Consider the following 15,672-nt stretch of genomic DNA (forward strand, 5'->3'; position numbering starts at 1 on the left):
ATTTTAAGAAAAATATTGGCCACCTTTGGAGAATGATAGTTTGCCAATGTTTTATTTTGCAAACTGGTAAATTAAGAGAAAGACTAGCATTTATTCTGAATTTCCTAATGAAACTATGCCATTTGATGACTAAAGAATAAGTATTGTATTTTGACAAATACTTATATAGTATTTTAACAAATAAAAAAAAAAACCCAAATGCTAGAATTGGAATGACCCAATTTTGTAATACACTAGCACCTGCCCTGTTTTTTGTTTTGTTTTGTTTTTTGAGGCTTTGGTTACCTACGGTCCTAAAATATTAAATAGCAAATTTCAGAAACAAACAATTCATAATTTTTTTTTTAATTTGGGAAAAAACTCTGTTTATTCATAATATAGTTATTTCTATTACGTATTTTTTATTCTTAACACTTCACAAAATTACTTCTTAGTATTTAAGTGAACTAAGTTTATAATGGCATATTTTAATTTTTTCAAAATTCCTATCAATAAATTAAATGATCTTCAAATACAGAAAAAATTGCAAAAGAAACTTTTCAGAAATTAAATTTATGATGCACTAACCACAATAATACATGAAGAAGGGATTGATTTTTTAGCATTTTCAGTGCACAATTCATAAATTTTAAGTTGCATGCCATTCTGTGTAGTATGATGAAATTTCATACTGTCCCCAGCTCTGTCCTGCTTAGGCCATGAATTATCCCTTTGTCCAGTGTATCCATGGTGCACCCACTTGTTAGTTACTTAATAGTTTCAGTTATAAGTTTGAGAGAGAGAGAGAGACAGAGACAGAGAGAGAGGAGAGAGAGAGAGAAAAGAGATAGATACTCTGTTTCCCCGAAAATAAGTGTCTTATATTAATTTTTTCTCCCAAAGTTGCGCTAGGTTTTATTTTCAGGGATGTCTTATCTTTCCATGCGCTAGGTCTTATTTTCGGAGGAAACATAATAGATATCTGGCCAGAGTATAAACAATCATTGGGTTTGGATCCAAGGAATACTCTAATTCAGCTTAAGCTAATTTAGTAATTAAGCTAACACTTTAAATCCTATCACATACCTATGTCTGTTTTTCAATTGGTTCATAACTTATAGTGTAAAATTGTCATCTCCAAGCCACAATACCAACCAGAAAATCAGAGATTAAACAAAATGAAATAAAACAGCAACAAAACCAAACACACACACACACACTTCTCTCCCTGTACTAAATCAACTAGATAGCTGGAGTGCCAGGAACCAGGAGACTAAGTCTTCCTGTCATCTTATAGAGTGGGGGGAAATTTGGTGGCTCTGAGTCACAAAAATAACATAACCTCTACAGGCAAATTAAAAAAAAACAAAACAAACAAACAAACAAAACCAGCTCGAAGTTAAGATACTCTTAATCTAATTCATAGTAACATAAAATCTTTAAGTAGCCGAAACCAGTTTGGCTCGGTGCTAGAGTGTCGGTCTGCGGACTGAAAGGTCCCAGGTTCGATTCCGGTCAACGGCATGTACACTGGTTGCGGGAACAACCCCGATAGGGGGTGTACAAGAGGCAGCTGGTTGATATTTCTCTCTCATCGATGTTTCTAGCTCGCTTTCTCCCTTCCTCTCTGTAAAAAATCAATAAAATATATATTTAAAAAAATCTTTAAGTAAAAATTTGTAATTATTTAAACCTATCCCAAAACACACTATGAAGCAGCTTACAGAGACATACAACAAAAATTTATATAAACTTATGTAAATCCTCTACACTTTTATTGTTAAATATGAATCTCTTGCTGTTCAGACGCCACAATCCTTTGATGCCTATCTACTTTTACCCACCTCCCACACCTAGAAATATTAAATACACACACACACACACACACACACACACTCTAAGATCCTCAAATAATTCCTATTCTCATTATAATTTCTATTATAATGATCCCTAATAATGGTATTCTTCTCCATCAAGACCATAATCTACCTAGACTAATTTCTAACAGTGATACTAAAAGATGATCAACTTCTGATATCCAAAACAAAAATATTCACACCTCCTAATTTTCTATATGAATATTCTTTCCTTCAAATTCTATTAAAAACTATTTCTGAAAATTATACTTAATACACCAAATTTCTGCTAAAACTTTTGCATCAGTGAACTTCTAAAACATCGATTTCAGTACTATTGTAACCATGTTAACAAGATCTTTTTTTCAACAAAGCAAATCTCAAACCTCCTCTTTAGTGCTTTTTATCCTCCTTATATAACTTTGTTCTTTATTGGGTTCTGAAGCAATCAGGAAATCTACATATCCTGGATAGAAGAAATATTTTTTTCTCACTTCTGATATTTTTTCTGTCCCATTTCCTCTGAGGTTTCTATTCATTCTTCTCATTGTTGGTATAGCTGACCCCATGCTTTCTTTCTCCTAACTCTACTTCTTTCTAGCTGCCCATACATCCAATCTCTTGGAACAAATATAGTTTGATGTCCAACCTTCATATATTTCTTCAACTCTCAGGTTTTAAGAATATGGAGCTATCATTCCATAAATATTCCAAACTTTATCAGTTAATCACAAAATGTCAATTTAGCTTATAATGTGAAAGCATTCCCATTTCATCCTACAGAAAGTCAGAAGAAAAAAATGAAAGTCAGAAGAAAAAACATTACAGTTAGCTAACTTTAAAGCATTTATTAGTTCATACAATATTAAGTTAAAACAATAACCTACAGTTTTAGGTTAGTAAGGAAAAGATCAGTTCTCTGATATTAAATGCTATGTATCACTTATTCCTTTCAGATGGCATCCCGCTCAGCCAGTGAAGCTTTGTGGTTGAGTATCGACCTGTAGCTATTCAGAATAGCATCCCAATATACACTTCTGTAGAAAATGAGTTTATCCAAGGAACAGAGAATGAATTAACATTTTATGATTATTATTAAAAAACTAAAATGTGGTCTACAGACATCAATGACTCAGTATGCCAAAAGGTATAAGATTTAACTAACCTGACCATTTTCTGAAACTTAAAACTTAGTAAGAGGCTGTAGTTACCTCTTTTTGTAGATGAAGTTTGAAGCAACTGTTTGGCTTTGAGGGAAGTACGAGGCAAATTTTTCAGCCTTTGCGAAGCTGTTGAAAAATAAGGAACTGTAATATTTGCCTGGAAGAACAAGATAAAGGCTATAGCTTCTGTAAACTTGAATATTTTAATACAAACTTGAAAATTTATCAAGTAACAGAAACCATAAGGTGAAAATATGTTAGAATCCTTGAAGCAAAGAAATTGTAAAGTGATGCTTGGTGAATTAAATTGGAAAGAGACGGGGATGAAAATCTTAGTACAAAGTACAGATTTTCAGAAATAGTTTCATATAGATGAGAAAAATTTATGATATGTAAACTGATCAAAATATCAAAGAGAAATCAAACCACCAGCAAACATGCTACAGATGCAAAGAATAGAAAGCTAATTAAGTAAAAGTGATGAACACAAGCACACAGTAGAGAATAAAATAAATGTAGTACTTGTTCAAGGCAAAAAAAGCATACTTTGGCGAAGCAGTTCTTGTTAGATAAATTGCCCTAACATGAAACGGTCATTCTCATACTCAAAAAGGAAAAGAAAACTCAGAACCAGGCAAGTCCTCGGGGAGTCACAATCCAATGCCTTTCGTATGTTCCACATCATCTTGTAGAATACAACTCATTTGTATTTTAGACTTTGTGTAGCAAAATATCTGGGTTGTGCACATATGCATATGGGGTGGGAAGAGTGTATATGTGTGTGTGACAACCGAGGGGTTTGGGGGAGAGTCGGAGCATCTGCTTTTTAAAGTGATCAATTAGGAGTTCTAAGCTTTCTTCAAAACTCCAAATCTATTAATTGCAATAACTCTCAAAATTGGCATGTAAGTAGCAGCCAGAGCCATCCATAGTTATGGTTCCAATGAGCTGTGAGTCCACACCTACCAGTGCAAGCTCCTATTTAAGTGGCTTTAAAATTTCACTCAAGTCATATTTGAGATCTCTCTAAGATATATATCTATTATCTATCTATCTATCTATCTTTCTATCTACCTACCTATCTATTTAAATATAGATATAGACAGATAGAAATCTGGCCAGAGTATAAAACAATCATTGGGTTGAGAAAGGGAAACTTGATATATTATCAAAGAGAATTAAGGATTTCTCTTTCCCTTTATTGTTTAACCCTATTAATGCTTTCTGATAGTAAACATTTTAAAAAAGTAACAAATGTATTTGATTTCGCATTTTATAGCACTCCACATTACTGTAGCTAAGTAGTTGTATATGCTAACTTAAATATTACCAGGCAGACTAGCAAAAAATTCTCCAGCCCTAGCCCTGGCTGGTGTGGCTCAGTTGGTTAGAGCATTGTCCCATGCACCAAACGGTTATGGGTTCGACTTCAGTAAGGGCACATACCCAGGCTGCAGTTTGATCCCTGGTCAGAGCATGTATCTGAGGCAACCAACGATGTTTCTCTCTTACATCAATGTTTTGTTTTTGTTTTTTTCTCTCTTTCCTCCTCTCCCTTCTTCTCTCTCTAGAAGTAATGAAAAACATATCCTTGGATAAGGATAAAAAAAAAAATTCTCCAACCTAAAACAATCCTATCTAATAAAAGAGGAATATGTAAATTAACCATCACTCCACTACATCCACAAGCCACACTCACAAAACCATGCCCACCAATCAGGAGCAAATATCAAATAAACCCAACCAAGATGGCTACAGCCACAGAGAGCAGGAAGAGGCTTGGGTTTCCCCAGCAATGGAGAAAACCAAGCTTTCTGCCTGCCCTTGCTGGCCTAGGCCTCCACTCAAGAATACAAAGTTTCAATTATAGAAGATACATAAATACAAACAGAAATGGTGGCAGCCACGGAGTTGGAAAGAGAAAGAGGCTAGAGTCGCTCCCAGCAATGGAGGAAGCCAAGCTTTCCGCACACACTAGCCAGCCCAGGCCTCCGCTTAAGGCTACAAAGTTTCAATTATAGAAGATAAGTACTTAAGTCCCAATAGAAATGGCTGCCACCACTGAGCAAGCAGAAGGCTTGGCTCAGCTCCAGGATACAAAGTTTCAATTGTAGAAAGTAAATATATCTCAGATACCAGGACCTCTGCTTGGTCGCTAGGGGGCATAGCCAGCCTGCAAACCACCACCGGCTTGTTGCCCAGGCTGCCCACACCCCAAGGGAACCCCAACCTGATCTGGGACACCCTTCAGGGAAAACCAGCTGGTCCCCATCCATGCACCAGGCCTCTACCCTATATAATAAAAGAGTAATAGGCAGATTGACCATCACTCCAACACACAAGATGGCTGCCCCCATGTGGACACAAGATGGCCAGCAGGGGAGGGCAGTTGTGGGTGATCAGGCCATCAGGGAAGAGCAGTTGGGAGGGACTAGGACTGCAAGGGAGGGCAGTTGGGGATGATCAAGCCTGCAGGGGAGGGAAATTGGGGGCGACCAGGTCTGTAGGGAAGAGCAGTTGGGAGGGACCCAGACCTTCAGGAGAGCAGTTGGGAGGACCAGGCCTGCAGGGGAGGGCAGGGGCAAACAGGCTGACAGGGGAGCAGTTAAGCATCAATCAGGCTGGCAGGGGAGTGATTAGGGAGTGATTAGGCTGGCAGGCAGAAGCAGTTAGGGGCAATCAGGAAGGCAGCCAGCAGTCCTGGATTGTGAGAGGGATGTCTGAGTGCCCGTTTAGGGACCCAACCTACTGGTCCCAGATTGGAGAGGGTGCAGGCTGGGCTGAGGGACAACCACCCCCCCGCCCCCGACTTTATAATATATTACCTCATATACATCCCACAGAAATACAGGATGCTGTATCATCACTGAATATTCTTCTTTTATATATGTATTCACACATGCTTCCAACCATTTATATTTTCATTTATTTACTCATTCGTTTGTTCTTTAAAATATATGCTTTATTCCAGATATTAGTTTAGGTACAATGGATTCAGTAGCTAACTAGAAATAAAATTCCTACTTTCATGGAACTGCTAATATTCTAGGAAAGGAGAAATAGATAATAAACAAAGAGTAAAATAGTTGCTTTGGAAAAAATTAAGTAGGAAAGGGAGGCAGAAAGTAGAAGACAGGTTGCAATTATAAATAGGGTGATCAGGAAAGACTTCCCTAAGATGAGATTTGTGCAAAGACCTGAAGGATGAGATGGCAATATATAGGTGTCCGGAGAAAGCATTCTAGACAAAAGGAACAGCAATGGTAAAGAACTTGAGAGGTAGGAGTGCTCCGAGTATACTGGAAGAATAGGAATTAGGCCACTGTCACTGCAGTGGAGTAAATGAGGACAAAAGGTAACCAACTAAATGTATGCTGGCAATCCACAATGTCTATTAACCATTACATTTTTATATGAGGGGATAATATAAAATATCATCTTTAATCAACTGTTCTTGAAAGGTTCTATTTAAATAACTATGATGACTCCAACAGATCTTATTTATCCCTCAAGTTTCTGGGGTGATGTCACAATGGCATCTATGTACAAGTGGAAACTGTCTGATGGTAATTTGAAGAATCAGGCAATATACTCTAAATTTGCCTAATAAAAACAGAATGAAATGAACAATTTTCATAGGATACCACACAGTCACATGTTATACAAATAAGAACAAAAATTAAATTTGAATTTGAATTATCAATCTGAAATTTGATCGATTTTACAAATACAAAATCATTTTTAAATGACAAAATGTAATAAACTGAGTCTCCCAATCTTCTGAATAAAATATGGTGTTAGTTGCTTTAAAATATTTATTGTTTCCCTGGTTCCTCTCTTAATCCTCCTATACAATAAAAGACTAATATGCTAAGTGTCTGATGATTCGACCAGTCGCTATGATGCACAGTGACCACCAGGGGGCACATGCTCCAACTGTTAGGTGAGCTTGTTATTGGGGTCTGGCAGATAGGGACTGGGCAAGGTGGGCCAGACACACCCTGGAGCCCTCCCTCAATCCCTCCCTGGCCCTGGTCATGATGGGGTCCTGTGGCCTGGCCTACGCCCTCGCAATCTGGGACCCCTCGGGGATGTTGGAGAGCCAGTTTTGCCTCGATCCCCGCAGGATTATTTATATAATTTAAAATTAGCAAAACCTGACTGTGAGAAGCAAAGATAGCACATTATTCTCTCATGCTACCATTATTTAGGCTAATGTTTTCCTCTTACAAACCAACTCCGAAAACCTCTGTATTTCAGTTAAAAATATAACACCATTTTTCAAGTCATTCTAGCTCACATTTTTCTTTAAATTCCATTATTCATCCCTATAATTCTATAGATCTGTCTCTTCCTTTACATTCCACTGTTTCTTAAATACCCAATTCAGACCATCGTCACCCTATTTTTAGACAACAGACTCTTTTGGTCTTCCTATAGCCAAACCTTTCACTTTTTCATGTACGTCAAAGGAAGGGTGGTAAAAACAGCACCCTCAACCACACTACCCCCAAGTGCAGGCAATAAGCAGTATGCTGTCTATAAGAAAATTCAGAAACAAAAGTAAAATTAGCTTGTTTTTGTTTTGTTTTGTTTTAATCATCATGTCCCAGCAATAATAATGTCAATGATAAAATGCTCCTCTCCAAAGAAAATAATTTGCTGGCGTTCGTTATAAACTATGGCTGCAGGTATGCTTGAGTTTTGTGTGTGCTTTTTTACTAATCCTCATCTAAGGATATTTTTTCCATTGATTTTTTTTTTTTTTTTTTAAGAGAGTTGAAGGGAAGGAAGAGAGAGAGAAACATCAATTTGAGAGACACATCAATTGGTTGCTTCCCACAGGCGCCCTATCTGGGACTTGGGCCAGGAATTGAACTTGGAACCAAGGTATATGCCCTTGACCGGAATTGAACCCAAGACTCTTCAGTCCAGAGGGCTGATACTCTAATCACTGAGAAAAACAGACTAGGGTGACACTTGAGTTTTAATAACATATCTAGAGCTTGAAATTCGCACATTTGAATAATTATCCTTTAATAAACAATATATTTCATATAAAAGGTACTTAGGAGAACTCCCAGTTATAAAGGCACAGGTGGGCTCAGCTACATTTCTTTCAACAATTTGAAATCATGCTCACTTCAGCAGAGTATGTGCCCAACACCTGTGGTACAATAATATATCCCTATATTTAAACAGATTGCTGTATAAATAATGGTACAGCAATTATAAAATCAATGAAACAGAGTGTTAGTCCAATTCTTATCATTATATGTGACTTATATGTGATTAATTTTTCAAACTGTGAAGACATTTAAAAATCATTGCACTTGATTTCCAAAGGAACAAAGACATAAACAATATGGCAATTTCTGAATTTAGTGTAAAATGGGATTTTTATGAATCTCTGTCAAACTTATCTTTACATTGAACATTTTCCCTATTTGTATAGCAGTTGCTTCATTAAGCAAACAAAAAAAAATCTCAAAACCCAAACCTTTCAGAATTAAAAATTGAAGACTGTTCTTCAATCAGTATGAGTGGAAATAATTAGATAAATCTGGGTTTTAGTGTGCATTGAGCCTAAATAAAGAAAAGATAAATTCTAAAGAAATTATTGACAAATTTTAGAAGTTAAGGTGTAATATTCATTACTGTGCTCAACCAATAGGTAAAAATATTTTTCCTAAAAAATGTATGTTGATTTTATTATTTTTATTGAGTTATAAAATACAAAGTTCAATAAAAGAATATTTTCATTGCATTTTTCCCTAGCCTTTATTATTATTTAAAATGTTTCTATTGATTTGAGAGTGAGAGAGAGTAAGAAAAAAGAGGGGGTGGGGGGGGAAGAGGGCAAAGAGAGAGTGAGAAACATCTATCAACTGCCTATCTCCTCTATATACCCTGACTGGGGACCAAACCTGAAACCTGGGCATGTGCCCTGATAGGAAATCAACCGGCGACCTTTAACTGTACTGGAGGATACTCCAACTGAGCCACACCATTTGAGCCCTAGCCTTTTTTATTACAACTCATCCCACTTAATTATTTAACATAATTTTTCCATATAGGGGGATAATTAAAATAATCTTCTCCAGATGCCAAATGCTAAGTAAGCATAAGCCACTACAAACGAATGCTAATTACTGCTAAGTAAAATGATCCTTGTCCCCAAAATCCCAAGTCATTTTGTTTGCTTACTCAGAGTCATCCTCAATCCTCTCTCCCTCTCCTCCTCAGTGTTACCAAGTCATATATCATTTATTTCATTTTTTAAAATTCATCCAGATCTTATCACTGCCGGTACCACTGCCTTTGTTCAGATCATTTTTTTGCCCAGATTATGCAATAGTTTTTTAAGGTCTCTTAACTTTAATCCATTCTCTACATTGCTACCAAACTGAATTTTCTGAAACTTAACCTTGATTAAAAGCTTATCATTGTTCCACACACTTATAAAATTAAACTTCTTAATATAAAATTTAAAAACTCCCCACAATCTGTTCCCTACCTACATCCCATCCTTAAGACTTCATTAATGATCTCTCTGTTGGGAAAACTGCTCCTCCTTTCTTAATGTGGTAACATATAAAATCCTCTTAAGCTGGATGAAATGATCTTTCAAAATCTTTCCTGTAAACGTCTTCACACTGCTGAGGTTAATGCCCTGTCCCCACAGAAGTTCCTGCCTATCACTCCTTACTACTGAAGGGCTCCGCTGTCTCATTCACACCTATATGCCAAGTGCTTGGAACATAATACACACCCAAAATAAATATCTATTGAATAATTAAGAAACACATAAGTGACTGACAGCTGTATAAACTAACCATTTAATATCCTCTACAACTGAGGTCTAATCCATTGGTTCTCAAACCTGAATATGCCCCAGAATCAGCTGTCAGATACTTCTAAAAAAAAAAAAGAGATTCTTGTCCCTATCCCAAATGTATTCAGTTTCCAAAAGCAAGGGCCAGAAAAACGACATTTATAAAATCGCTGCAAGATTAGATAATTGACCCAATATCACTGCACTACTTATGCTTAAATGTTCCACAAATATTTCATTCATTGTTTTAATAACCCATTCCAAAAATTATCATGGCATTTATTTCAATTTATGATTTATAATTACTTGAAATTCAAATGTAACTTTCTAGTGTTTTGGTTCCAAGTAAAATCTGGATGAAAATTCCTTCCCCATGGACCTCTGGCTATGGGTAAAGCTGCTTGACAATTGGTCCTATGTACTTTTTCTCTGGTAGTATACTCTGTACATTATACAAAAATATTCTTTAATTTGACTAAATGTAAGCCATGGATAAAATACTACACTGAATGATTTTCTGGCAATTTACAAAGAATCATGCTCTGATAAAGTCATCCAAGAGTATTTCCAAGATGCCTCCTCATTTGCAGTCAAGTCAGCATGATGTAATTCAAAAAATGATTGGGAGGAAATCAGGAGACTGAGAGAGGAGGGAGTAAATTGGCTTGGTTTTGACACTTTTCTAGTTATATGATGTTGTACATATAATTTATATGGATCTCTGCTCTCTTTCTATAAAAATAAAAAAACGTGGTGTTATTATGTTCAAATGAGATAATACATGTGAAAGTAAACATTTTAAAATACTAACCAAAGTTTCAAGTTTGAGAATTACTTTTTTAAAACCATCAGATTGTCTTGGATTTTTCTCCATTCTCTTCCCTTGTTTCTGAACAAATAATTCCTGTATTTTTCTGAAAACTAAACTTTCTACTAACTCATGCACTCGTAGTCTTCGAAAGCACTAGTCTTTTGAAAAACTCTGACACATTCCTTCCTTTAGCTGAAGAAACTGAGAAAATGACATGTAACCATGACTTCTGCAATGCTCTGGTTTTCTTAAACTTTTTAAGTTATTCACATTTTCCAAATATATAAGTAAAAATTAGTAATAGCCATAAAAATGAAAATATGTAAGAACTCTCATAATATTCATATTTGAATGCCAGCACCCACAATAATGCAGCCACAGCAAATAAGCATATAAAAATAGTGATTGGCAGAGTAACAAGGCAAAAGAAGTGGTCCCTTAGGTGGAAATAATAGCAACCTTGCAAAGTTAGGTTCATGCAAATCAGCAAGTCAGAACCAAAGCTTTATCACTTAAGAGCTGGAAAACAAATACTTAAAAGAAAACAAAATGCAACGTTCTTTATACTAACTATACAAAAAAAATACTAATTCATGAATAAAGTGTATAAAACTTGCTATTATATTTATAAATAATGATATACCAAAATAAAAAGACTATTAGGAAAACAGTATGTAACACACACACTAATAATAAATACTTAAAGTTTTATGCATCAAAGATATATGTAAAATTGTAAGAAATATAGATAACATATTTTGCTTAATATATTAATTTTAAATATGAAGCTTTAAATATTTTAATAAAATAAACTTTAATGTTTAAATATGCAAATATTCTGGATTTGCTACTTTGCAAATACATTTTTGTGAACAGTGCTATTCTACACTAAAATGTTTGTGACACTTCAATTACAAAGAAGCTTCACTACAGCTACAAATATAAAAATAAACAAGTATATGAATTTTTAAAAAAGAATGGTACCCTACTTTCTCTTCTGCCAGTAAATTATTCAAATATTAAGACACACCATTATGAAACTACATACATGTTTAAGCACTTTAAAATAAATTAGTGATTAGATTCTCTTTATGCATCCTTATATTTTTTCTTAATGATCAACTTTTGGGAAAGAAAATTTAAAACTAATTCATCTACAGAAAAAAATTCTAGGTAATCAGCAGGTGATTATCAGTGGTAATTCTATCACTAAAGATGGCGAGTAATTATCATAAAGTTTAAGATATGGTTAATATATTTTTCTATTATTAACATTTTTATCCTAGTTATCAACCATTCCTTTATTCTTCTATTTTTGTGAAGAACTATTTTTCATTTCCATATAGCTTTGACTGCTAAAGTAGTTCAAATAAGGAGCATGTATGAGGGCATAAGGGAACAACCCTGAGTAACGAGTTGGTACTGACAATGGAATAAGGTAAAGAGGATACAGATAGAGCTGGTTTTACCAGAGCTGAAAAGTTTTTGGAGATATGCTGCGTCAAGTTTTAAGAAACTAAAAACTTAACAATTCAAACATAAAAGTCAACTACACATATGTCTCCTTAATTCAACAGTCTCAGCCCTTCCAATCCATTAAGTCACCTTTAACTTTTTTATTCTATTATTTGTTTTATTTGTTCTAATCTATTTGTTCTATTATTTGTTGGAGTTCTTTATTTATTAAAAATTCAAATGGTTTTAATTGTGCTAGTATTTTTATAGGATCACTGTGTTTTATTAACGCTCCAGTAAGAAAGCTGGTTGGGCTGTAAGTGATCTGTCCCAGGACTAATGTCCCCCCAAATCCTGTCATTTTAATGTGTAGTATTGTAGAATGTGAGGTTTTAAGAAATATATATGTATATTAACATTAAATAGCTAGCCTTTGCTTATTTTAAAATCTGGAGAGACCAGTGTTTCAGATAGTATTGATATAATTGGGTATCTTACAGGTACAACTTTTACATTTTAATATAACTATAGTTATAACAAATAATAGTTTACTACATTTTACTAAATAGTTTAGTACAGCGACTCAGCACAAAATTAACAAAAATAATACACCATATATATATTTCAGAATACACAATCTAACATCTATAACATGAGAGGTACTTACTGGCTGAAGCCTGAGGTTGCATGCGAGGTATTCCTCCATTTGGCACTTGAAAATTTGAGTCACTTCTGCTGCTTTTCACTGAGTCAACTTGTGTATTAGACGTTCGGGATAGGTTTGGAAGACTGCGTCTTAGTTTTTCTATGACAACATAATTTAATTAAAAATAAAAACCAGTTTTTCAGATGGAAAAAATAAAATAATCAACATTTAAAAATCAAACTTAAGTATTTTATGTATTTTAGAAGAGCTAACAGGAAGTACATATCTTATAACAATACACAACTCATCCCAGATTATATAAATGGGTAAATTAAAGAACTTTAAAAAGAACTGTAGTTCTGGCCAGTCGCTCAGTAGAATGTTGGCCCAAGACCTAGGGGTTGGGGTTCAATTCCCGGTCAAGGGCATGTACCGTGGTTGCAGGTCCCCAGCCCTGATAGGGGCACAGGTAGGAGGCAACCAGTCGATGTGTCCCTCTCATATTAATGTTTTTTTCTCTCTCTCCCTTCTACTCTCTCTAGAAATCAATGAAAAAAAATCCTTGGATGAGGATTTAAAAAAATAATAAAGATAAAATAAAAACTATAAGCTATTCATTTAAATAAAAATCTATATACAGATCACTTCATGTGTAGAAGCAAAGCTAACATTATCAAATAAAATTAAACTCACTTTCTCCTTTACTTTTTTGTATTGATTCACTGTGAATAAAATGGTAAACTAACTAAATTCTCAACCTACTTATCTGAAATACAAAACCCTGGTAAAAATTGTCTTTCATACTGAAATATGAAGGAAAATTTTTTCCAGAAACATCTTGATTACCTTCATTTTTTACATTACTTGTCTGTAAATCTGTGGGATGGCCTTGAAGTGAAAGGCGAGGTTGCTGTAAGCGGCTAATCATAGGCTGTGGGGACACTCTACTATATTCTATTCCCCGCGCAGGAGATCGTGAACGAGGTGAATTTCTGGGTGACTGCTTAGGTGATGGTCGAGGTGAATTGCGTGGTGATGGTGAAAACCTGTTAACAGCAGGGTATACTGCATGATGCATACTGTCATCTTCATCATCTAAACTCTGTGCATCAAGTTCCTGATCACTAAAAGTACCCCGTCTTGTAGAATTGCAAGATGAACCAGAACTGCGCCGAGATGTGGTGGCTGCATATTCTTGCCGGAGACCTGACGACAATGAATGTGTAATTTTATTTCTTTAATTATATTTTTAAACATTCAAATATTTCTAAGGTTTAAAAGCAGAAGATTAAGAGACTCAAACAGGGTATACAGTGTAAAGGAAAACTCTCCACTTGAATCATCTTTGAAATCCTCCCATATAAGGATGCATAAACCACACCTCAAAGGTTATTATTAAATTGAATGAAGTTTTATAAACCTTTGCCCAATTTCAACATTTCTTCTTGAATCTGAAATCTATCAAGTAGAACCACAAATTTAAAAATATTTCTACTCCTAAAAACAGTAATCCAAATTCAAGATTAACATTATAGGAATAGTGAGGGAAAACAATTACTGTCCAGCCAGTAAAGAATGGACAGTGAGGCCCTGGCCGGTGTGGCTCAATTGTTTGGGCTTTGTCCAGTGCACTCAAAGGTTGCCAGTTCGATCTTTGGTGGCAGGGGGTGGGGATGGAGGGAACGTGTGAGAGGCAGACAGTGGATGTTCCTCTCTCTCTCTCTCTCTCTCTCCCCCCCCCCCCCGCCTCTCCCTTCCTTTCTCTCTAAATATGAATACAAAATCTTAAGAAAAAAAAAAATAATACACCATATATATATTTTAGAATACACAATATTTAAAATAAACTTTCTGAATACCAAATCATTGGACTGGTTACTCTTATTCAAGAAGATGTCGAAGGGCCCTAGTTAGTTTAGTTCAGTGAATAGAGCATCGGCCTGTGGACTGAAGAGTCCTGGATTTGATTCCAATCAAGGACACATGCTGGGGTTGTGGGCTCCAGCCCCAGTAGGGAGCGTGCAGGAGGCAGCAGATCAATGATTCTCTCTCATCATGGATTTTTCTATCTCTTTCTCCCTCTCCTTTCTTCTCTGAAATCAATAAAAATAAAAAATAAAGAAAAGGATGAAGGAAACGTCTATCCTACCCTGAGGAATCCAGTATTTGGGCATAAATGAAATTTCAACTGCTTCATAACCCAAGAGATGTAAGTAAAACAAACTTAAACTCTGACATTGAGTACAAATTTTTAAAGGAGTCCCCTATGATACCTCCAGAAACACCCAAACAAACTTAAAAGCCTTTCAAGTAGTATAAAAACTTTTAGGATAAAAACAATTGTTGCTACATATTAAATGAGAACAATTATTATTTTTTTAAAAATTTAGATATTTTGAGCAATTCCTGCTAACTATTAGCAATCTAGTCTAAAAGATGTTAGAGTAATATTCAAACTTTTAAGTTATATATTCATACAGTAGTCCCTCCTTATCAAGTTTCACTGTTTGAGTTTTTAGTTACTCACTGTCTGAAATATTAAATGGAAAATTTCACAAATAAACAATTCAAAAGTTTTAAATTGTATGCAGTTCGGAGTGACGTGATAAAATCTCATACTGTCCCACCTCAGTCCTGCCTGGGGTATGAATCATTATCCCTCTATCCAGTGTATATGCTATACATTCAGTGTAATAATACTTTGAGAGACCACATGCATATAATTTTTATTACAGTATACTGATATAATTGTTCTTTTTTATTAGTAGTTATTGTTGTAGAGTTTACTTCCTGTGCCTAATTTATAAATTAAACTTTATCATAAGTATGTACGCATAGGAAAAAAACAGCATATATACAGTATTAGGCATCCACTGGGGGGTCTTGGAAAGTATCCCCAACTAAAAGGGGGGTACGACTCTACAAAG

The 15,672-nt window shown here is 35.1% G+C and overlaps 1 protein-coding gene across 5 annotated transcripts in view; it reads right to left on the reverse strand.

Moving 5' to 3' along the window:
* The window catches only part of SLAIN2 (SLAIN motif family member 2), a 68,632-nt gene that overhangs the window by 22,403 nt on the left and 30,557 nt on the right, over positions 1-15,672 (reverse strand). For 2 of the 5 annotated variants that reach the window (XR_006739985.1, XM_036417000.2), the window contains exons 5-7: positions 13,592-13,951; positions 12,767-12,904; positions 3,047-3,124 (exon numbers count right to left, since the gene is read on the reverse strand). Coding sequence is in view for 4 of the 5 variants with exons in the window: in XM_036417000.2 (XP_036272893.1) it covers positions 3,047-3,124; positions 12,767-12,904; positions 13,592-13,951 (576 nt within the window). In the remaining variant the exon portion in view is untranslated. Of the gene's footprint in view, positions 1-3,046; positions 3,156-12,766; positions 12,905-13,591; positions 13,952-15,672 lie in introns of all 5 variants that reach the window. The other 3 variants (XM_036417007.1, XM_036417037.2, XM_036417014.2) reach the window with 2 other exon arrangements.

This window comes from Pipistrellus kuhlii, unplaced genomic scaffold, assembly GCF_014108245.1.
Source record: "Pipistrellus kuhlii isolate mPipKuh1 unplaced genomic scaffold, mPipKuh1.p scaffold_m20_p_1, whole genome shotgun sequence".
Classification (NCBI taxonomy): Eukaryota; Metazoa; Chordata; class Mammalia; order Chiroptera; family Vespertilionidae; genus Pipistrellus; species Pipistrellus kuhlii.